General features: G+C 33.5%; 3 protein-coding genes and 1 pseudogene across 3 annotated transcripts in view; 2 read left to right on the top strand and 2 right to left on the bottom strand.

Annotated features, from left to right (window-relative positions):
• Positions 1-24117, bottom strand: part of LOC145184741 (large ribosomal subunit protein mL37-like) — a 253325-nt gene that overhangs the window by 223380 nt on the left and 5828 nt on the right. The window lies entirely within an intron of this gene.
• On the top strand, positions 2196-2969 carry LOC149886257 (uncharacterized). Its single transcript, XM_090094354.1, has one exon. The coding sequence runs from the start codon at positions 2196-2198 to the stop codon at positions 2967-2969; it is 774 nt and encodes a 257-aa protein (XP_089950480.1).
• LOC145188614 (uncharacterized) lies at positions 3009-5451 on the top strand. The gene is made up of 2 exons (XM_090094353.1): positions 3009-4488; positions 4721-5451. The coding sequence occupies exons 1-2, from the start codon at positions 3009-3011 to the stop codon at positions 5449-5451; spliced, it is 2211 nt and encodes a 736-aa protein (XP_089950479.1).
• LOC149886256 (uncharacterized) lies at positions 20171-22776 on the bottom strand (annotated as a pseudogene).

Raw genomic sequence — 24117 nt, 5'->3', positions numbered from 1 at the left:
ATGGAGCCCACGGAGAGATATCTTTGAATAAAGCACGGATGACAAAGATAAAAAACGATAAGTTACGTTTATTTTTATTCTTCCTTTTTTTAAGTGCCGTTTGGGATTTTAGACAATTTGTGAACAGTGTTCTGCTTGATTGATTTTTTAATTGCATCTAACGTCGCTTCGATTAAAAGATAGTTTGAATTATTTTGCAGTGATTAATTCGTAGCGCCAAAAAACAAAAAAAAAAGTGAAAAAATTCAAAGCATTAAGGCGACATTTTTACCTATTTAAATAACCTTTATAAGTCATTTGATTTGCCATTACACAGTTAGTTGTATATAAAGAGCCATTTCGATTTGCAAATGCTCGTGATTGATTATTAAATTCACGTCACGCTCCAGTCAGTTCAGATACTAGATTATTATTATTATTGAGTTATAAAGTTTGTTAATTTTGGCAAAATGTCAAACCTGCAATCAAAACGTAGATTTAGAACGGTTAATATAAAATTATTAAGTAAACTTTTCGAAAAATCATCCGAAATTCTATCTAATAATGACGAAAACCAATAGCAAATTTTAATCGATATTCGCGACACTATTAATGAGAAATTCACTAAGGTTATTCAATTGGATGAAGAAATTTCCTTGCTTATTGAAGATGATGATGAACTACAGCATGACGCAGAATCATCCACAGAATTTACACTCTTATGTAAGAACGAGCTTTCAATAAATAACAGGCATTTAAAAAAACACGATCCCAAGATCGATTCTTTAAGTTTATCAAGCAATTCTAAAAGTAAAACAATCAAACTTCCTTTGTTAAAACTAGAACCATTTGATGGCAGACCAGAAAACTGGGTAACTTTTATAGAGAATTTTAATTGCGCTATCGAACATAATAATGATCTATCTGACATCCAAAAAATGACTTACTTACGCAACTTACTTCAGGGACCTGCCCTAGCCTCTATAACTGGACTCGCCTTGACAAACGAAAATTACAAAGCTGCATTAGAAATACTTAAACGACGACATGACAATAAGCAAGCTCTTATATCATCACATATGCGTAAGCTCTTGTCATTAGAGAAAATTCATAATATTAGTAAAATTGAAAAGTTAATGGAATTTTTTGACAGCTTAGAAATACAAGTAAGAAGTCTCGAGAATCTGGGTATTAGTAGTGATATGTACGGACCTCTCCTTATCCCAGTAATTTTGGAAAAGATACCAGAAGAACTAACATTAATTGTCGACCGTCATTTTAATAACAATGATAGCTGGGATGTTAAGTTATTAGTTGATCTTCTAAAGTCTGAATTGCGTGCGCGAGAACAAGCATTAACTAACTCATTAGATAAATCAGATAGATTTATTACTACGGAAACATTTCGCACTAGTACAAATAATAGAGAATCAAATCGAGTTCATTCATATAATTCATTTAACAGGATAACACATCGGTACAATTCCTATTCAAATAATACAGGTCAAGCTTCCTATTTTGAAAGGAACAATCCAGGAGATCTCCAAAAACTAAATAAATGTTTATCTTGTGACTAGCCACACAAATCACAATTTTGTCGATCAGCTACGAATATTCAATCAAGAAAGAAAATCATCAGTGATAAAAAACTTTGTTTCAAATGTTTAGGAAGTGGTCACATAAGTAAACAGTGTTTATCTCAAATATAATGTTTTAAATGTGGACGTCATCATCACGTTGCATTATATATCGATATACAGAATTCTAGCCTACAAAATCAATCTCATCATAATCAATCTGAAGGACAATTGACTTCAGTTGCAGAAGCTACATCTGAAGGTCATCAATCTGTTTTACTGCAAACTGCATCAACTCAAGTCTTGGACAACGATGGCAATTTATATGATTGCAGAATACTCTTTGACAATTGCTCCCAGTTAAGTTATATATCACCTGAGTTACATTCAAAGTTAAAAGTCAAATCATTAGGTACGAAAGAAATATGTATAAAAACATTTGGTAACAACAATACTACAGAAATCTTAGAAAAAGTTGACTTACGAAATAAATGTCTAATCGGCCGCACAATATGAATTGTTTGCTACGTAAAAGATACATGTTCTCCTCTTGAAGGACAATATATAAATCTCGCTAGTGAAAAATATAGACACTTACATAATCTTAAGTTGGCAGACAGTAATTTGAGAAATAGTAGTATGAAAGTAGATGTTCTGATTGGAGCTGACTTTTATTGGTCATTTGTAGAAAATACAACCATTAGAGGCCACCACAATGATCCTATTGCTTTAAAATCTAAACTAGGATTTTTACTAAGTGGTCCTATTTTTGTTAAAAAAGTATTTGAAAATAGTGAGTCAGGTAGTTGTGTTAACACTGCACATGTCATGTTAGTAGAATCATCTCCTTCTCCAGAGTCTTTAGTGAAGCAATCCATGGCGTCAGTTTGGGGAATTGGAGAATTTGATGATTCCAACTTTGAGATTATTGATAGGTTCCGCCACACAATTAAATACAATAATACCCGAAAGCAATACAGTGTTAGGCTACCATTTAAAATAGATCACCATCCAATTTGTGACAATTATGACTTACAAAAAAAACTAAGTAAAAATGAGATACTCCTCCAATCATATAATGACATTTTAAAATATCAATTTTTACAAGGTGTTATTGAGCCAGTAATCGAAAATGCTAAAGATCTAGGCCAGGTACACTACTTACCCCATCGACCTGTTTTAAGAGAGGATAAAATTACAAGCAAAATAAGAATAGTTTTTGATGCAAGTAGTTCAGCCGAAGGTCCATCTTTAAACGAATGTCTGTACGCAGGACCATTGTTGACAACATCCCTTTATGGCGTCTTATTACGTTTCCGTGCACAAAAGATTGTCTGTATAGCAGATATAGAAAAAGCCTTTCTACAAATAGCATTATCTCATCTAGATCGTGATTATGTCCGGTTTTTATAGTTCAATGATTTCAACGACATTAATAGGGGCAACATTAATATGAAAGAAATTAGTTCATACAGACTTTGTAGGGTACTATTCGGAGTTACATCATCTTCATTCCTCCTTTCAGCAACACTAACCACACATGCTGAAAGATACTTAGACAATGATCCAATTTTTGTTCACAAACTAATGAGCTCATTACACGTAGATGATCTCATTACAGGAGCTGATTGCATTAACACAGCACTTGAATTTTATCAAAAAGCCAAATGTCGTCTCCAAGATGCAGGTTTTAATCTACGAAAATTTGAATCGAACTGTAAAGAATTAGAGAATTTAATAAATGAACAAAGCTTTCAGCCTCGCAGCACTACCAAAGTATTAGGTTTAAACTGGATCAAAGAAAGTGACATTATAACATTTGATTTATCAAAGTTAACCGATACGAAGACCACCCCAACGGAACGGGAAATATTACGATTCATAGCTAGCATTTTTGATCCGCTCGGTATGATAAATCCGGTAATAGTACGGTGCAAAATCTTTTTTCAGCAAATATGTTTGAACAAAATAGGATGGGACACTAAGCATGAGGGTAATTTGTTAATAGCGTGGCAAACCATTGTTGATGATTTCCGTTTCTCTCAAAACATCGTTATTCCAAGGTGGTACATTAATCATTCTAATAGTCTAGTTCTGAACATTTCATTACATGGGTTTAGCGATGCCAGCCTTAATGCTTACGGCTGTTGTCTCTTTTTATTATATTCTTTTATTGATAAACAATACCACTGTTCACTAATTACAGCAAAATCTAGAATTGCTAAAGTTAAGAAAAGTACTGTTCCTCGTCTAGAATTAAGGGCTGCGTTGTTACTAGCAGAAACTATGTCTATTACTTTAAAAGACCTTTTTCCAATATTTAATTTTAAAGAAGTTGTTTGCTGGACTGATTCTACTATTGTTTTGCATTGGATTAATAACAGTAAAAAAAGTTATCATCCCTTTATTCAAAAACGTGTACAAAAAATTCGAAATACTTTTAACATTTCATACTGGAAATATGTTGACTCTGAAAGCAACCCAGCAGATATACTATCAAGAGGTACAACTGTAGCAAAATTACATAATTACAGGTTTTGGTTTAATGGACCTTCATTTTTACATAGTAATCCTAAAGATTGGCCGAAATTTGAATTAACAAGTCAACATATGATTATGTTAGACGAATATCTAACCAACGTGATTACAAACGACATTCCTATTAATTTAGATATTATTGACATCAAAAGGTTTAACAACTATTTAGGTTTATTGCGTACTACAGCTTTAGTAATGAGATTCATAAAGAACCTAAGGAAGAAGAAAGCAAAAGAAGATTTAAATTTGTCTACTTTAGATTCGACATCTTATCCTCTTATGAAACATCCTATCCTCTTACCGCGTGATTCAGAATTTACGAACTTATTTATTTACTATCATCACTCATTAGTCATGCATAATGGAGTTAAAGAAACTTTAAACCAGTTACGTAGTATGTATTGGGTACCGAAAGCTAGAAATTATATTAAAAGGCTTATTCGAAGATGCTAATTGTGCAAGAGTTTCGAAGGACTTAAGCAGGCTTAATGATGATCACGCCTTTAAATTTACAGGTGTTGACTACGCAGGCCCATTATACGTTAAGAATATTTTTTAGGGCAATAATTTGTATAAAGTTTGGATTTTTTTATATACTTGCTGTTCTACACGCTCTTTGTTTTTAGATCTCATTCCAGATTTTTCAGCTGAATCTTGTGTACGAAGTTTACAACGGTTTCTAGCAAAACTAGGCGCGCCTACTAAAATCATTTCTGATAACGCCTCACAATTCACATCTAAAATTACTCAAGATTTCATTTCATCTTGTGGTTTATCATGGCATTTTAACGCTGCCGCTGCGCCCTGGTGGGGAGGGTTCTTCAAAAGACTTGTTGCTTCGACCAAACGTTGCCTCCGCAAAATAATTGCAAATGCCCGCCTTACATACGAAGAACTTCTTACCATATTAGCCAAAATTGAAGCCGTTATTAATAATCGCCCAATTACATTTACATACAAAATACCTGGAGACACCCCATTAACATTGAATCACATGTTGTATGGTAGAACAATGAACTTTAAAGCAATCAAAGAAGACCTTATAGAGTACACTTTAAATGCACGTAGTAAATATATTGAGAGTGTACAAAATCATTATTGGAAGCGATGGCGAGAAGAGTACCTCACAGAGCTAAGAGAACATCATAAACATAGAAAAAGAAATGGCACAAATCAAATTGCGTCAAATGACTTTGTATTAATTCATGACCCATATGCTAAACGCGGTTCGTGGAAAACAGGAATAGTACAGAAATTAATCAAATCACATGACAAGCAAATTCGAGCAGCAGAAGTTAGGTACGTTAATAATGGAAAACCAATTATCATCGAACGACCTATAAACAAGCTATTTTAATTGGAAACCTCATATGAAACAATGGACAAAAAGGTTATTCAAGTGAAATTTTGCAATGAAGATGACATTGAACTTTTAGTTAAAAATTAATGTTGGGCGGGGGAAGGTTGCGCGCAATCGCGCAGTCATTCAAGCCTCTTACGCCTCCTTTTAGTTATTACATAAAAACGAGCGTTTTGTTACTTTTTTCTCTTACAAAGAATAAAGACAATTCTTAGCAAGCTTTCTTATAAGTAAAAAAGCAAATTTAATTTTATCGTATTTAAGTAATACGACAGTGACAGGCTCTCCTTCATAAACGGTTTCGTCGAAGCGTTTGATGTAATAACACAAGGAGCTTGTAGCGTGCGTTTGGTATTGCTTGGTGTAAGACTTTTTATTATCGTACTCGCCATCTGAATTAATCGGCTTGATGGAACTTTCAAAGTCGGCATACCCCACAAACGGAACCCTCATCAACTTGTTTTTATTGGTAAACTAAATGGTTGTACGTTTTTCAGGAAGTTCGATTCAGACCGAGATGCGGTCATAACCGTAAGGCTGATGCTTGTGAAGCTTTTCTTTGTCTGTTTTGTTTTCCATATTGACAATTGCCTTTTTGTTTTTAATGTCACTGGCCAGCTGGATGTGTGACGAAGCGCTGAGGGGGTTGTAATTAATAAAGTTAATGTCCATTCTTTAAAATTTTAGACACTCTGCAATTTGAGCCCATCTTATTGTAAATGGTTTCACTTTTAAGGATTTTTTCTTTAATTGTTTCGAACAATTCTTCCAAAATCTTCGCCTCTAACACAATTTTAGTGTTGGATGAAAAAGTAACAATTCGATTGGTTTATTCACCAGTAATAATGCTTATACATTTTATTTCACATTTTAAAAAAATTCGCACTTTTGTATTTCTGTATTTACCCATGGTTTCTATCGCTGGCTCTTTTACCAAGTCTAAAAAGGCAAAGATGTCTTGATAACTTCCTTCAACGTTGTATGAAAATTGCCTAACAACCATACCCAATGTATGATTGGACAATTCAAACTTTATTTGCGGTTTGCTGAATATAATGTCTTTGAGAGACTCTATTCTTTTTTCAACTCCATTTCTTACATCACTAACTGCATTCTTCACAACCTTTGGATTGATTGGATCAAAGAACTCATGCACGCGGTTAAAACCATCGGTAACCGCATTTATGGCAGTCATCATAAACCTTGAAAACAAACTAGAAGCAAGTGCAGGCGTTGAATCGGTAACAGGCTCGTCAAGGATATAATTTGAAGCGATGACAGGTCTTTGAAAAGCAGGATTTTGCAAATGAGCTGGTTATGGAGCAAGAGGAAGTTTTAACAGATCTCTCGGAGCAATGACAGGTCTTGGTGGAATTATGGATGGTTTCAGAGCAATGACAGGTCTTACAACGACAGGTGGCATCATTTCGTAATTCTTTTAACGTGACTTTTTTTATCTTTCAATGTTTTACTTTCCATTTTTATTATGGGAAAATTTTTTTTTAAGTCATTTTCAATTTTTCACTCTTTGGCAACAGTTTTATCTTTCATTTTTGTTACGGAAAGATATTTTTTTTTTTAAAGTCATTTTCAATTTTTTGTTCTTTGGCGATTAATTTTTTCGATTCTTCGTTTTCCATTTTACATATGCCAAGATTTTCCTTAAGTCAAATTCAATTTTTTTAAATTTCTTGTTAAAAATTTTTTTTAAATTTCTTGTTAAAAAATTTTTTTAAATTTCTTGTTAAAAAATTTTTTTAAATTTCTTGTTAAAAAATTTTTTTAAATTTCTTGTTAAAAAATTTTTTTAAATTTCTTGTTAAAAAATTTTTTTAAATTTCTTGTTAAAAAATTTTTTTAAATTTCTTGTTAAAAAATTTTTTTAAATTTCTTGTTAAAAAATTTTTTTAAATTTCTTGTTAAAAAATTTTTTTAAATTTCTTGTTAAAAAATTTTTTTAAATTTCTTGTTAAAAAATTTTTAAATTTTAGACTTAGCCGTTTTTCAATTCTCTAAAAAGATCTTTTAACGCATTAATTGCATTCATTTAAAAAGATTATTTCTGCACGTTTTCTGACTTAACCGTTTTTCAAAATTAATGTCGAGCGCGTTGATCAATTTTTTAACAAAACAAAAGTTAAAAAATATTTTCAATTTTGACTTTGCTGTTTTTTACGGTTTTCAAGTTTTTCAGAATTTAGAAATTCGATCTTGGTTCCATTATCCACCTTTCCATCTCGACGTTCTAAATATCTCCATCCACGCCCAGTCCCTGCCATCGCTTTGTAAAGAGACTTGTATTCAATGACCTCACCCGTTTCAACGTTGGTTGTTCTCACAGTTATAGGCTTTTTCTTAACCAAACCAATCCATTCATATTTAAGATCGGTTGGTTTTTTTTCTTTTATTTCATATATTCTCTTTCTTCTAGCATGTCCCTTTTCTTTTGCTCTTTCCAAAATCACATCTTTACTGATCAAATTATTTTCAACCGCTAGAATGATCAACGTAATTAAATCGTTTGCCGTTTTGGTGACGCCATTTTCTTTCAGCAAATTTTTTAAATACGATGTTGTATATCTAATTTTTATTATGGAAAGATTTTTTTTTCAAGTCAAATTCAATTTTTTTTTAAAAAGAACCTAATAAACAGCATTCATATTTGTTCCGTCTGAAACAAACTTCAGCTCTTTGTCGGAAATAATCACTGCAAAAATGACTGTATTTGCAAGAGTTGCTGTTTGGAATTTAAGGTTTAGCGCCAATTCAGCAGTTTCTGACGTCACTCTCTCTTTTTGCTTGCTGATATCAACAAAGAACAACGGATACAATTTTATATATTCAAGCAAGGACAACCCCGAATGGCAAACAAGTTCGTTTGTACCATAATATTTTTCATCAAAAGAGAATGCATCTGCATGAGCCATAACCACTCTCTTTTCTCCAAAATTAAAGTCGTAATTGTAATTTGGATACTTTATTCCATTAACGGTCACGTAAATATTGCTGACGTCACAATGGTCAAATATAGATGGATTAACAGTTAGGCTGGAAGATTTATTCTGCTGAAGTCCAAATATGATAAATCTTGGAATGCTTTTGTCCTTGATTCTTCCAAGCGACCAGGTGAATTCTGTAAGACCTGCTTGAATGCTCTGCCTTTCGACTTTGTTTGATTTATAAGCCACTTGAATGGGTATCTTTTAAGCCATCAAATTCATGAAATCGTTCTTCATCGAAAAATTCAATTCAACGCGAGGCATATAAAGTCTTAATTTTTTAAGGTCGATCGTTCCTGCACTGACGCTCTCCGCTCTGTAAATAGCATCATCGCATTCTTTCTTTGTAAAGGTGATGGTGTGTCTGAATCCATAAACAACTTTGTCATATGTTTCACAAAAACCAAAACTGTGCTTCAAAGGAATTCTAAATGAAAAAGCTCCCACGGATGTAGTGTCCGCAAACAAGTGGTCTCGTCTGACGTTGAATCCTGAATTTCCGACAAGATTTGACGTGTTCATTTACCATAATCGCTTCAAGCCATCTAAAAGCTGAAAACCATAAGGGTATTTCAACATTCCAAGCATGGTTGTTCCATGATCTGAATAAATGACTCTCTCCACTTGCTCTCCTGACAAGTCATAAGTGACATCGTTAAACAAATACATCAAGGCATTGTTCACCAGTGCAATCTTGTCTGTTGCTTCGTAAAAAGTGCCATCACTTTTTTTTTAAATTCTTTTGATGAGGATGTAAGCCTCTGATGGCACTGTTTGAATCGATTGGGAGTCAATTTCAAAAATAACCGTACCTGAAGAATTTAAATCGAGATTTGTGAGAATGTACTCAAAAAAATCAAGTTTTTCAATACCAATGTCGATTTCTGGATTTTCGGTAACTCTTAATCTGTCGGTATTTATCATTTTTTATTTGAAAATTAAATTTTTGTAATTCATTTTACACGCTTACACAATTTCGCAATTTACACATTTTACACAATTTAAAAACAGTCCACACACAATTTTACAAAATTTACAAAATTTGCAATTGTTTACACATTTTACAACGGTTTACACAATCTTCATACCGTTTCCCATTTTTACAAGGTCTTGAACTCTGATCGCATTCTTTTTTTTCATTTTCTTCCTGTGAATGGACAAACCAAACATTTTTTTATACAATTCTTCCATAGGATTACTTACACCATCTCGCTTCACCGTCTTAGCGTACACTTTCTCAATCGCCTTCTTTCCTTTATCAATGGCCACGTCTTTGGCGGTGGAGATGGCAGAAAAGGCTAACTCTTTTCCTGCAGAGTTGGCAACCATAATCGCTTCTCTTCCAATTTCGCTTTTTGCAGCATTTTTAAGCAAATTCACCGTTGCTTTTGACATTCTTGAAGCTACTGCTCTTCTCATGAAATTTTTAATCGTGTTCACAATGCCGCCTCCTCCAACAACGTTCTTTTTCACGTATCTTCGATTATTTACAATGAGCATTTTTTTAAAAAAATTTGTTTTTTTTTAAATAATTTTATCAATGTACCTCATCAACGATTTATATTGGTCTTTATTTATCTCTCCTTGTCTTAACAGCTCATCGCATATAGTTACAGCCTCGTTTCTCGACCCTGTATTTCCAGCATGCTAAGCAGCCACGCTCAGTTCAAGCTTTTGCACCAGCGCATTCGGATCGCTCGGAAGAAAAATCACTCCACGACCTTTTTTTCCCTTTTCAATACGCACCATTTTTTCCCAAATGGGTGCAATAAGTTGCTGATACTTTGATCTCCTTGAGGCTTTTGGTTTGTTTGGCTGTGAATCAGATCTTATAGCATCACTGTCAATCAGAACTTTTTCATAATTTTGAAAATCTTCATCGGTATAGTCGTTTCTGCTTGGAGCAGTAGATTTGCCTACAAGCTCCCAAAGACCACTTATCCCTTCATACCTTTCTTCGCCAATAATGATATCATATCCATCCACTGTCATTTCCGATTTTCCAATGTACATTTTATCTCCAATTTTATTCATTTCGAAAAGCCTTTTCTTTTTTCGTTCGTAAACCCTCAAGTAACGAGACGAAATATTACCCACTTTCATGCTCTTGGCCATCTTTTTATTGCTTTCAATAAGAGGCTCGTAAAGCTTGATGAAATCAGCCTGAAAATTCAACTCTAAAATGTTGTCAATGAGACTACTCTGATAAATTTTATTTCTGCTCTCCATCACTTCCCTCACAATTTCATCCCTTTTATTTGGGTCTTGTATTTTATAAAGAGACATTTTTTAAAATACGTGGAAAAAAATCATAAATAGGTTTTTACGCTGTTTATGAAAAAAGATTAATTTATTTAAGATCCTTTTTTGAATATGTTGTTAAATGCTTGAATGGCGTCTTCTCTTCCTTTTTGGATCAGCGACGCCTTGGTCAATTTGTCTATGCCTATTTAAGTTTTTATCCTTATCTCTTCCGTCAAGGTTTTAAATTTTTGAAGCTTGCTCAAAATAAGCTCTGAATCACTTATTTTTCCATCCATGAGAGCTTTTGAAATCAGGCTACTAATGGTGTTTAATTTTGACTCTGCAAGAACTGTTAATTTTTCATGCTTTTCCGCTTTTAATGCCAGCTTTTTGTTCACTTTACCTCAAACAATGGATAAAAACCCCATTCCAATAGCAACATCCTCGTACACAATCGCTGCTGGACTGGCAATAATGGTAGACAAATGACTAATTGCAACCGTCCCCAGAGCAATACACTAGACTTGCATCGAATTGTCCGCATTTAAAATGATTCTAAAAGCGCCATGGTACCTTTTGCTAAGAGTCATTCTCTTTGCTTTTTCATCCTCCATTTCTTTTTGGATCTCGCTTATTTTTTGAAGGCGGTAAACATGACTTTCTTCAATCGCTTGAAGGTTCGCTGTAGCCGTTGGAAGAACTGGGTAAATTTTATCTGTGCTTTTAAATATTTTCATTTTTTTAATCCATTTATTATTTTAATTCAAATCAATATGATTAGTTTTACAAAGCTTTTCGCCTTTTTTAACGATGACGTCCTGATTGGTGTAATTGTGAACAACCATGATGACGTCATTTACAGACTCTGAAAGAATAATATCGTTTTTGTAGTAATTCAGTTGATCGCTGATTTTGTTTATCAAAGTAATGACGGCAATGCCTTTGTCTAATTTCAGTCCGGCTGACAACAATATGGTTGTGTGCGAGAGAGCTACAAATCTAATGTCTTCTTGAGCAAAAATCTCGTGCTGTCCGTTAACGTTGTAATAAGTACATGATCCAACGTTTTTATAGGCACAATAATGTTGCTCAGTCTTTTTTGCTCCAACTCTCTAATCCTCTCTTCAAAATGGCTCAATTGCAAATCCAAACTGTGGACTTCTGCTAAGGCAACATTTTTAAAAAATTTGTGAAGATCATGTATTTTAACATATTAAAAAGAGATTTTTTAGACTATTTTTGTAGACTGATTAATTCATTTATGTCCACCCACATGTTAAATGAGTCTGGATATCCTTGCCATTTAACCAATAATCTGTTCTTTTGCTTTCGAATGACTTTTTCAATTCTGTATATGTCTTGATGGATCTTTTGCATTTCCTGCTCGTAAAAAGTGCCTTGCATTTCTTCACCATTAGCGTCGATGATTTTATAGGTTAATGGATCTGTGTACTGAATTTTTGACATAGTGAAAACCTCCTCAGTCCATCTCGGGGTGTACCCATTTTCAAACTTAGACTTCTTTTTAGTAATCCTCACTTTTTCACCTATGGAAAATTTTGGTTGTTTTATTTCTGTTTGAGCATTTCCATACAGGTTTATCCAGACTTTATTTTTATTCTTTTCTTCGCTGGCTTCAGCAGGAGTCATTTTAATGGAAGAGTGCTTTGTGTTGTTGTAGCTGCTCACCATTTCATCTAAAACGTCAATGTATTTCTTGGTGTTGTTTGCTGAAAAGTATTTAAACATTTTTTCTTTCACCGTTCTATTCCATCGTTTGACGACGCAACTTTTCTCTTCGTTTTCAGTGGAATGCAATTGCACTCCCAGCCCTTTTACATGCTTGTTGTAAAATTCTTTTCCTTTATCCACCCACATTTTAAAGCACCTTCTTTCTTCAAAGATTATACTTAAAGCTTCAGCTACATCAATACCTGCTTCGCTTTTTAAGGGTGCAATCCATCCATACTTTGAAAACACATCAATGACCATAAGCAAGTATATTACACCGTTGTTGAATTATGAAAACGATTACATGTCAACTAAATCTGCAGCCCATATTTCATCAATGTCATTCACAATCACTTTTCTTCTTTTGAAATTATGAATCACTGGTTTGTGAAGCTCCTCTGCAAGCTGATCCGTCCATTTAAGATCACTTGTGGGCACACCAAATCTAAATTTAGCTTTGGCTTTGATGATTTGAGCAATCAATTTTCTCTCGCTGATTTCTTTTGACGTTGGGTTGGGTATAGAATTCATTTCTTCGAGCATCATTTGATCTGCCACATTCCTGTTTTGTCTGTCGTTTAAATATTTATTAGCCAAATCTTGGTGATACGCTGAATTGTCCACTCTGTCCACAGGCTTGCTCCACTCCTGATACATGTCAGTAGAAGTCAGTCTCTTTTCCAAGTTGGTGCCAGGCCCTGCAAAGTTCATTCCCGGAATATGCATTTCTCCTGGAAATTTAGCCCACGGAAGCTTGATTTCGCTAGACAGTTTATTAAGGGATTCCACCAAATCTCCGCCTTTTGTCGAAAGAACAAACTTGCATTTTGTCGATCCGCAAGCGTTGCAAGTCCCTTTAAGCATATTTCTGATGTTTTTAGAGACTTAGTTTTTCAAGTGAATCGTCTCTGTTTCTTTTTTGCATTTAGCGCAGTACATTTTAATAACTCTAAAATCAAAGTCTATAAACAAAAAATTAATAATTTTACTATTCAGCAGTTTAAAGAATCACTATCGGCAGTAAGGTGGGACAGGATTTACCAAGAATGCAACCTTGGGCGTACCAACTCCGCTTATAATGAATTTATATAAATATTCTTAAAGTACTACGATAATCATTTCTCTATTGTAAAACAAGAATTAAAAGTAAAATACTTAGAATGTCCATGGATTACCAGAGTTATAAAAAAATCTTCAAAAAAAAAACAAAGACTTTACATCAAGTATTTAAAAAACAGAAATGAAAAAAATCTAAATACTTACAAACAATACAAAAATTTATTTGAAAAAATAAAAAAAAAATCGAAGAAAGTTTACTACTCGAAGCAAATAAAAAATGCAACTGGTGACATTAAAAAAACATGGAATACTATAAAAGAAATAATTGGGAACAAAAAAATTAAATCAAATACCTTACCTGCTCAAATCGTCATTGACAATACAATGTACAGTGACAAAAATACGATTGCTGAAAAATTCAACAATTTTTTTGTTAACTTTGCCCCTAATCTTGCCTCGAAAATTAAGTCTCTTAATAACTCATTCAAATCATACCTAAGTGACACCCAGAGCGAACTAAACTACAAAGAACTAAACTATCAAGAACTTAATGTGGCTCTAAATTCCTTAAAATCAAATAAAACTCCAGGTATAGATGATATCTGTGGTAGGGTAGTGGCAAATGTCTTTACAACGATAAATAAACCTATATATGAAATTTTTAAGTCTTCGATTAAAACAGGAGTTGTACCGGACAAGCTTAAAGTAGCTAAAGTAGTACCAATATTTAAATCAGGTTAAACATACTTAATCAATAACTATAGACCTATCTCGGTACTCTCTACCTTTTATAAGCTTCTCGAAAGAGTAATCTATAACAGATTGTATGAGTACTTAATCCAAAATAAAATTCTAAATAAAAACCAAAATTCAACTGAACATGCAATCCTAGATCTAGTTAACAATATAAGTGATTCTTTATACAAAAAACAGTATGTTCTAGGCATCTTTATAGACCTGTCAAAAGCGTTTGATACTGTAAATCATAATATCTTACTTAAAAAAATGGAAAGCTATGGGATAAAAAACATAACCCTTGACTGGTTCAAAAACTATCTTAGCAACAGGCAACAATGTGTTTTTTCAGATAGTTAGAAACACTCAAAACTACTACGAGTTGAGTGCGGTGTCCCCCAAGGTTCCATTCTTGGACCTCTTTTGTTTCTTCTATATATAAATGACCTTACAAAAGCCTTGGATAAACTTGATATAATTATGTTTGCCGATGACACAAACTTATTTTATTCCTCGAACTCAATCAAAGACCTTTACAAATGTATGAACAAAGAGCGTAAAAGATTAAATATATGGTTGAAATTGAATAAGTTATCAATAAACACAGAAAAAACAAAATACATATTGTTTCATTCCAAAAAACAAAAATATAATACACCTACTATCCTTCCCTCACTAAAAATAGATAAGGTAAAGATTGAAAGAACAGAAACAGCTAAATTTCTTGAGATCCTTATTGACGAAAATATATCTTGGAGAGACCATATAAGTGCAATAAACACCAAAATTTCGAAAAATATTGGAATACTCTACAAAGTTAAACCTATGTTATCCCAACATAACCTTAAATCGCTTTATTTTTCTTACATCCAAAGTTATCTTACGTACGCTAATATTACATGGGCAAGTACACACAAATCCAAATTGAGTTCTATTTATATAAGTCAAAAACATGCATCAAGACTAGTTTATGATAAAGATAAACTCACCCATGCTGAACCCTTACTAAAAACCTTAAATGCACTAAATCTACCAAATCAACATTTACCAAAATGTACTATATATGCTAAAATACAAACTTGGACTAGTCCCATCGCATTTTTTAAATAACTTCTTTCAAGTTAACTCTAATAAATATATAACAAGAGCAACAGGCAATTTCACACTGCCTAAAAGAACAACAAAGTTCTCACGGTTTTCTATTTCCTACCGGGGTCCGTACCTGTATAACAAAATAATATCAAAAAATACAGAAATTAAAGTATTAAATAATCCTGCCAACTTAAAAAATAAAATAAAACACCTCATACTTAATATTAACAATTATATTGGTATGTATTAAACTTAACAACAGAATCTATACTGAAATATTTATGTGTATCACTGACTGTGTTTTGACTATATATAAATATGAAATAGACTTTATTTAACAATTTGAAAAGGTACTCCATGATAAGTCTTCATAGACTTCTACGAGTTTTCCTTTACAACAACATATATATATATATTTGAAGTAACAAGAAAGTTTCTTGTCTTTTTATCTTTTTCTTATTTTTATTCTATTGTTTTTTAAAAAATACTGACAGTCTTTATGATAAGAAACTCTACTAATTTACGTTGTACTTAAATATACTTGTTAAACCACGTTTTATTATGATGTGTTATACTTGCTAAACCACTTTTTATTATGATGTTATACGTGGTAATATTATGTTATATTCTTCTTTTTACTTACGTTGCATTATATGATGTCATGTAGTTTTAATGTAACGATGTGTAAATTTATTGAAGTTGTATAAAAAAAAAAAAGTTCGGCTGTGGAAAAACAACGTTGCTGCTCAATTTGCTGCTAATACCTAGGTGGCTCAATTACAACCACTTGCAGGTGTTTGGGAAATCTCTTTTCCAGCCTGAATACAAAATACTGAAAAGCTCCTTCGAAAAGAAACTGCCAAAAGAAATTATCCTCGGATTGTTCAACATTCAAAACAAAATAGAAAAAATAAACGCAAGTCCTGAAATGATGATTGACGACCTTTCAAAAAATTATGGTGATGAAATCAATATAGAGTGTCAATTTTTCGAAACTGCTGACGACATGCCTTAGCCTGAAGATCTCGATTCAAACAAAAACAACTTAATTATCTTTGACGATTTGCAATTAACCAAACAAAACAAGTGCGAGAAATACTACATCCGAGGAAGGCAATCTAACGTCAATTGCTTCTACCTGGCTCAAAATTATTTCATGCTTCCGCGGCAGACGATTAGAGAAAATGCCAATTTTATTTGCCTCTTTCCACAGGACCAAAAAAACATTAACCATATTTATCTAGACCATGTTTCAAGCAATATGAAAAAAGAAGAATTTAAAATGTTCTGCAAGCACTGCTGGTCGCAACCCCACGGATTTGCCGTCATCGATTTGTCCTCCAAAAAGATCTGGGAAAATACAGAAGCGGATTTGACAATTTTTATGCTTCAAAAAAGGCAATTTTAAAAATTCTTAGAATTTTCTATGAATATGAAAACGATTTTAAAAAATGATGTATAATGAAAAAATGCCAGGAATTATAATCGATGTAGACGGAAAATCAAGCGTCATCACAACAGATTTTTTAGATAAAATCGTTTTTGACAAAGGTAAAAGTTATGAAATGGCTTTTCTCGGCCTTGAAACGTATAACAGCATTCCAAATGTCAACAGCAGAAACAATTCTTTCAAATACAACAAGAACAATGGAAACAATTGGGAAAACGTTGTCATTCCTGATGGAAGTTACGACATTAAAGATATCAATGATTACCTGCAAAAGTCTGTTTCAAGCACAATAAAAAATTACACGGCTCAGCGTGGAAATTATGTCGCTACAAATAAAATCAATTACTCTCCAAACAACATTGAAATTGGAATCAATCTTAATACTTTAAAATCAACCATTAAACTTAGATTAAGCTATTTTATTAATTTTAACGTGGAGAACAGCATCGCTTTAGTTTTGGGGTTAACTAAAAGAAAATTAAATTCCAATTCTGAATACGAGTCTGACAATATCGTTAGAATTTCAAGCATCAATACCATCAGAATCGTCAACAACGTCATCGGGTCGTCATATATCAATGGAACCCAATTAAATTGCATTTACTCTTTTTATCCAAATATAGGTCCAGGCTTTAAAATCATTGAAAGACCTACCCATTTACTTTATCTTCCCTTGAAACTGTGTGAAATTTCAACAATGATCACTCGCATCATTGATCAAAATGGAAATTTCGTTGGTTTTCGTGGCGAGGACATTACAATCCGATACCACATCCGAGAAATGAAATAAATATTTTCCGACATTTTTAAAAAATGAGCAACTATTTCAATGTCAAAGTTAATGTTTCACAAGGGCAGACTGACAAAATAAAAAAAACAATGATGGATGGCAAGCCTGTGAGCATTAGGCTTTCAAAAGACAATTTTAATGGAAACGATGTGTTGTTCGTGACAGAAAAGTAATATGAATAAATTGTAAATGCTATCCGTCGTGGAGTTGGAGTAACCATTAAAATGAGCAAAACTCAGGTGGAGTACTATTCGAAAGTAAAAGGAGGATTTATTGGAGCTCTTTTATCTTTAATCAGTACGCTTGCAGCTCGAGTAGCTCCTGTGGTTGCCACTAGTCTGTTAGGTGGGATTGCTTCGACTACTGGTTCTGCCATGATTGATAAAATTGCTGGACGAGGCGTTGTTTACATGAACAAAAATGGAAAAGGAATGAAATTAATTGCAGCAGGATCTAGCTTGTACTTAAGACCTTGGATAAAAAATGTCCATGGAGACGGACTCTTCTTAAAAAACGGAAAAGGATACACATGTCTGCTCTGGTTTGCTGCTCGGACCCAATTCACCCTTTTCGAGCACCCCCTTTTTAGGAGCAATTCTTTATTCGCTTTTTATAAAATAATGGGTCTCACTTTATTAAACGCAAAAATAATGGAACAATTCAATCAGGACGAAACATTCAACCAGCTGAAATGTATTTCCTCTCTCCTAAAAAACAAAGAATACTTTTCAGAGGAAACGGTTAAAAAATTGTTATAGAAAATGGAGCATCTGGAGCAGCGAAAAGGTGAAAAAAAATTTTTCACCTTTTCGCTGCTCCAGATGCTCCGTTTTTTATAGCTAAAACCAACCATCTCGCTCAACGGTTTCAAGATATCCTACAAACAAAGTTACCCTTTGAAGAAAGATACAAGTTCGACAAAGAAAAGGAAGATCTTCAGCTAAAGTACTTTCAAATAGTTGAAAAGCTGGTTTAGTCAAGACAATGGGCCAATATCAAAGTTTCCCAAAAACCTTTTTTTCAATTCAAATATTGCTGCCTTAACGAAAATCCAAACAAATTTGAAATGAATGAAAACAACGAAAAACTTTGTCTCCTGTCAGCATAATACTTTAGAAACAAACGCTTCCTGCAAAGATTACAACCAGTCTAACGAGAACAAAATCAATTTGTCAAGAATCACCCATTTCCAAGCATGTATTAGACAGTAAAGCGGAAAGCAAAACTGTAAAGTGCAAAAAGAAGTGTTCGAAAAGCTTAAAAACAAATTTCAAGCCTTAAACCTGCTCGTTGACTCAGATATCAACAGCATTAAATATTCTAAAATTACCAAAGACCACATCCTGATTTTTTTAAAGCAGTTGGAGTACGCAAATCACTATGAAAATGTTCATTACATTTATTTCGTCCTGGTCGGAAAAAGGATTGATGACATCGAGTACTTGGAAGAGCAACTCATCAAGGATTTTAATGAGCTGTCTTTTATTTACGACCTATTTATGGAAAGGAAAAACCGAAAGAGCTAAAAGGAAAAAGTCTCATAAACGTACAGTATATTTTGTTTCAACTCTTTAAAAACAGAAATCACCTGTGCAAAATTGAAAACTTTTTTTTTTTTAAAAAACCATCGAGAAGAAAAATTTTCATGATAAAATTTGCTCTCATCTTTTTCAAAAACTGGGATGGAATTTCACCTCCACTTTTTAATGCATCAGTTAGCTTACAAAATAAAAAATAATGTAAAATGATCAATGTCGAAGGAATTGAATTGCCTAACGAGGCTTTAACCAATTTTCAACTCATAAAGACTGCAAACATTTTAAAAATAAAAAAATTTAAAGGGGTTTTTGTTAGAGACGAATTACCGAAAAAACAAAAAGAAAAGCGTGCGGAATTGTTAACACTGGGGATTCAAGCACAAACGGTTTTCATTGGGTCTGTTGGTACAAAGACAACGATAAACTTCCGACTTCGACTTCGACTCTTATGTTTAGCCTCCTCTTGTCGAGCTCGTAAACTATTCAAAAAGCCCCGTCTTTTATAACAGCGAAATGGTTCAATTTGGCGACACTTCTTATTGCGGTCACTTGTGTCTTTACGTTTTAAAAAAATTGGATGAAGGAAACGACTTTCAAAGCGTCGTCAATACTTTGTGGTGATAGAAAAATTTTTTAAAAATAAAGTTTTTTAAAAATAATGCTCAAAGTTGAAACTCATGTTTTACAAGACGGAAGGACATTATCACAACAAACCAAGAAACCAACAAAATAAACAAAAAAAGGCAAAGTCGCACTCAACTCTGACGGCGATAAAAGAAACATTTTAGAGGACGGAATCAGATCCAAAAAGTCAGCACGCATATCAAACACGGTTTGTAGATTTGGGGTCCTAATATCCTTGAAATACCCTATGGAAACCCTTTTAATGGGTGATAGTGCATGTCATATGGAACCCAAAATGAGTGATTTGAAAATCCTGGATTAAAATCCAACAGACTTATTTAGCTTTGAATGTTTTACTTAGAAATACCCATACATTTAGGCTATGAGTAGCCCAAAAAGTTTGTTGAAAAAAATTTTTTTTTGCATTTTATTTTACAAAACACAACATATTAGCCTGTAAAATTCAAACCAACATTCTTTAACTAATTTATTTTCTAAGTGAGTTTGTTTTCATGTTCTGTTACAACCTTGGATTTACATTAATGGATTACAGAGAAAAGGCATGTTCTAAAGAAAATTTTCTTTTCTAAAAAAAATTAATTTCTCTTTCTGTTGTAGTCAATGACACATTTTAAAAGGTGACTGGCATAATCTGGGTGCAATGGATCTCTCTTAAATCTCTCCCAGTGAGATTTGAAGTTGGAATGTAGAGCTTCTGTTGCCCGCTCACTGAAGTGGCCGAGTCCAATTTGTTTCATCTTGATGAACAGTGGCACGTGGTAAAACACTGCATGCACTTTGGGAGTCACAGAAATAGGAAGGTTGGTGTAGCTAAGTTTGAACTGTTCAATCTTGGATTCATAGTCAGGGTCCAGGCTTTTTCCAAAGCACGAAGTGACCACTGTCTTGAATAGTGTGAGTGTTTGAATGAAGCCAAGAGCTGGACTGAAACCTTCTTTTTCTGAAAGCTGTTGAAGCTTATCCAGACCTCTTAGAAGTATCATGCAATTGTTCCCATTGAAATGCCACCCATGGTAAGGCTGGATAGGGATATGAAGTGATGGAGGCCATTCCTTGGCCCTTGGCCACAGGTCGCAAAGATTTTTAAAGATGTGGTTCACAACTCCAAGTAATAAGTGGAGCTCCATTGGTGGAATAGCCCCAAGGACAAACTTGTCATCTTGAAATTCAATCAAAGGCACATGAATGACATTTTTGAATTCCTTCGACTTTCTTGAATTTCCTCTTGCCTGGATGTATTCAGAATGCTGTCTTCTGATCTGGCCAAAAGTCCAAAGTTGTCCACAATTTTCAAGACCTTGAGATGCAGCATCACACCAACAACAAGGGTGTTTGCTACTGTGAGACTGAATGCCACAAAGAATGTTGGCCGGCTTTAGGTCACAAGAGACAACCAAAGAACCTGTTTGCCATTTTTCTTTGACTTGAATGAGGTCGAAAATGGCTTTCTCATTCTGGTAACTCTCAGGAGTGTTTTGTGACAGTGCTATCAGCATCTGCTGCTTAACATTCGTTTTTTTGGTGCCATCAGCTTGATTGTCTTCTGTACTGGTCTGTGTGGAGGAGTCTCATCTTCTTCCAACACAATGGTAGTGAAGCTCACTTTCAGAAATGATCCACCACCATCAATCCCGAGTTTTAAAATGGAAGATTCTGATAGTTTTTGTGATGCTCTGAAAACATCACTGAGATTGCTGAGGCTCTGGCAGTGCACAACTTGACAAGTTTGACCATTCTCTGCCAATCTGACGTTGCTGACCATGAACTGATTATTAAGTTCCTGGCCGGCTTGAGCAAACTTCAAAGGAAAACGTTGCTCCACCAATCTAATTGGGCTGATTTGATTTAGTGCTGAACCTAGTTTTCGAATGCCATTGTTTGAAAGTCCTGTATTTTGCTGAACTTGAACCATATTTTCTGTTGTGAGTGGTTCTTTGAATAGCTGCTGAGCCGATGACCTTTAAAAACAATAAAATTACATCCATTATTCTTGCAATGAGAATGATTTAAAGTAAAATTAGGTTGATGAAATAAAGTTGAAGCAGGGTAATTAATTAAGAGATGAATTTTCAATAAAAGCAGTTGCAATTAGCATTTTAATTAACATAAAAGCATTCTGGTTTCTTTTTCTCATAATTAATTTTTACAGGTCATAAATTAAATGTTTGTGAATCAAAATTTTGAGTGCCTTTAATTTAGCATAATGATACTATGATAATTAACTAGACAATAGAAGTAACTACCTCTCCTCAATAGCAAAGGTTTTCCACAAGGCTGACTGAGTCTAATAGTGCCATTTGGAGATGCGCTTTTGGATGCTAAGACTGCTGCAGCCACTTGCTCTGCACCTACGGGATCATCTGTGGCCATTCTTCACAGGTTTTCATGGCGAGTTCCAATGGTGCAGTTGTGAGGAAGTCCTCAGCCAACAATTGACAAGCACTTTGTGCAGCGCTTTTCAGAACTCTGAGAAGTTTGCTTTGGAATTTTTTCCTCGGATTCTTTGACTTTGTCAAACGGATGCTTCTCCTTTCCTTTGATCTTGGCAATTTGGCATAAAAGGCACTCACAAACTGACGAAACTCTGGTTGTAGGTTTGATAGAAATTGACTTGAAGTCAAAAAGTTTAGGCACATGATTGATTTTTCCAGCACAAAGTTTTCCAATTTGAGATCTGCATGAAACACAAGTAGTCAAAGGCACTCTTTCATCACTGAAATCTATGTCTGTTTGAATCTGTTGAAGAATTTTCAACTTATAGTTTTCAGTCAACTCTTGATCACCCTTTTTCATGCATATAACACAAACAGATTTTCTGCTATCTTCATGAGTTTTTTCAAATATAGGCATCTTTAAATTTATTTAAAAAGAGCTCATTGTGTTTACATTTTGCTTTCTTCTTTGAATAATTACTGCCATTTCCCGAAAAAATTATTGGCTTGTAATTTTTTAACCGAGGGGCAAAGTTCGAACTTGAGAACTTCTCATGATACATCGGAACAGCAATAAGATGCATATTTGGATAAAAACTTTTAAAATAAAAAAGTTTTGTTTTTATGCATTACATTTTATATTATATATATTGTTTAAACAAAGCATGTCTTGTAGCATTTTAAGCACTTAAATAGATCGCATTATGGTATGCAAAATCTTATAAACTTCTTGACCAAAATTATGCTTTGGATGTTAATGAGGGATTTCAAAACTCTTTATTTTGGGCTCCCTTAGGCATGCACTATCACCCCTTAAAAGGATTTTCATAGGGTATTTCATTGATATTAGGACCCCAAATCTACAAACCGTGCAAAAGTAAAAAAAATGTAACGAAAAAATGAAAATGCGCCAGAACCCGCATTTCCTAGTAGTACGGTCTTTCGGCTCACGCCATATGATTGGTATAGCAAACGGCTTTTGCTTTCTTTTCCCATTTAACCTTTGAGTCAGACCGACGTAGCAAACACTTTTTCCGCTGATCACGAGTCGTAAATATTCCACAAGTTCAACAAAAAAGGTCAGATTCGTTCAAACAGCAACGCTTAGGCTTCTCTTTTTCCATTACTGCAGCAATTTATAACTTTAGAATAAAGAAAATGAAACATGTAGACATTACCAAATGGTATACACAAATTTGAATTTAAGTTTAAATACAGAAAAATATTAAAAAATTAAAAAAACCAATAACTTAAAAACCTTACGTGGCACAAATATACTAACTATATATTTAAATCAGCGCAATAAACTTGATATGTATGAAATAATTTTGCTAAGGTGGTAGACACAAAGTTTAAATTTGTTCCCTAGTGTTATTAAATCTTTTTCTTTCGTTGTTTCCTTCGTTTCCGTCGTTTTTCTGCGGTAGAGAAAGATTGAATGGCTAAAAGAAAGTTTTTTAAATCAATCTTTTCTTTGACAGTATGCTCGTGTTTAACAGTTTAAATCATATCAGATAATGTTTCGTTCATACATGAAACGTCATTCATACTTGTAACAAAGTAAAAGTTACAACTTTTTGTAGACTTCATTTTACTGATTCGCTGACCGACTTTAGTCAGTATTAAAAAATACGTCAAAACTTTTTATTGCATTATGGTACACTCTTTAAAAATTGTTCATCACATTATAAGTTTTTTGTGAAAAACAAAAGTCTTCAACATCTTGAATCATTCCGTTTTAAAATGATTTAGAAGTATATAATGGAAAACCAGTTTTCTTGTTGGTAAAATTGTAATTACAACTTGCAATAGTAAAAATATAATATTTATAGAATTCACCATAGACACCACAAGATTTACCACAGAGCTTTTAACTTTTACAAATCTTATTGTTATTATACATTTAAAACACTATATAATAGGCCGGGTGAATAAAAAAGAGCAATTG

The sequence above is a fragment of the Hydra viridissima genome, unplaced genomic scaffold (genome assembly GCF_058129835.1).
Source record: "Hydra viridissima isolate aposymbiotic clone 2 unplaced genomic scaffold, HvirCarnegie_v1 scaffold_7, whole genome shotgun sequence".
NCBI classification, from domain to species: domain Eukaryota; kingdom Metazoa; phylum Cnidaria; class Hydrozoa; order Anthoathecata; family Hydridae; genus Hydra; species Hydra viridissima.
The sequence above is the reverse complement of the archived record's forward strand: the minus strand, read 5'-3'. Positions and strand labels throughout refer to the sequence as shown.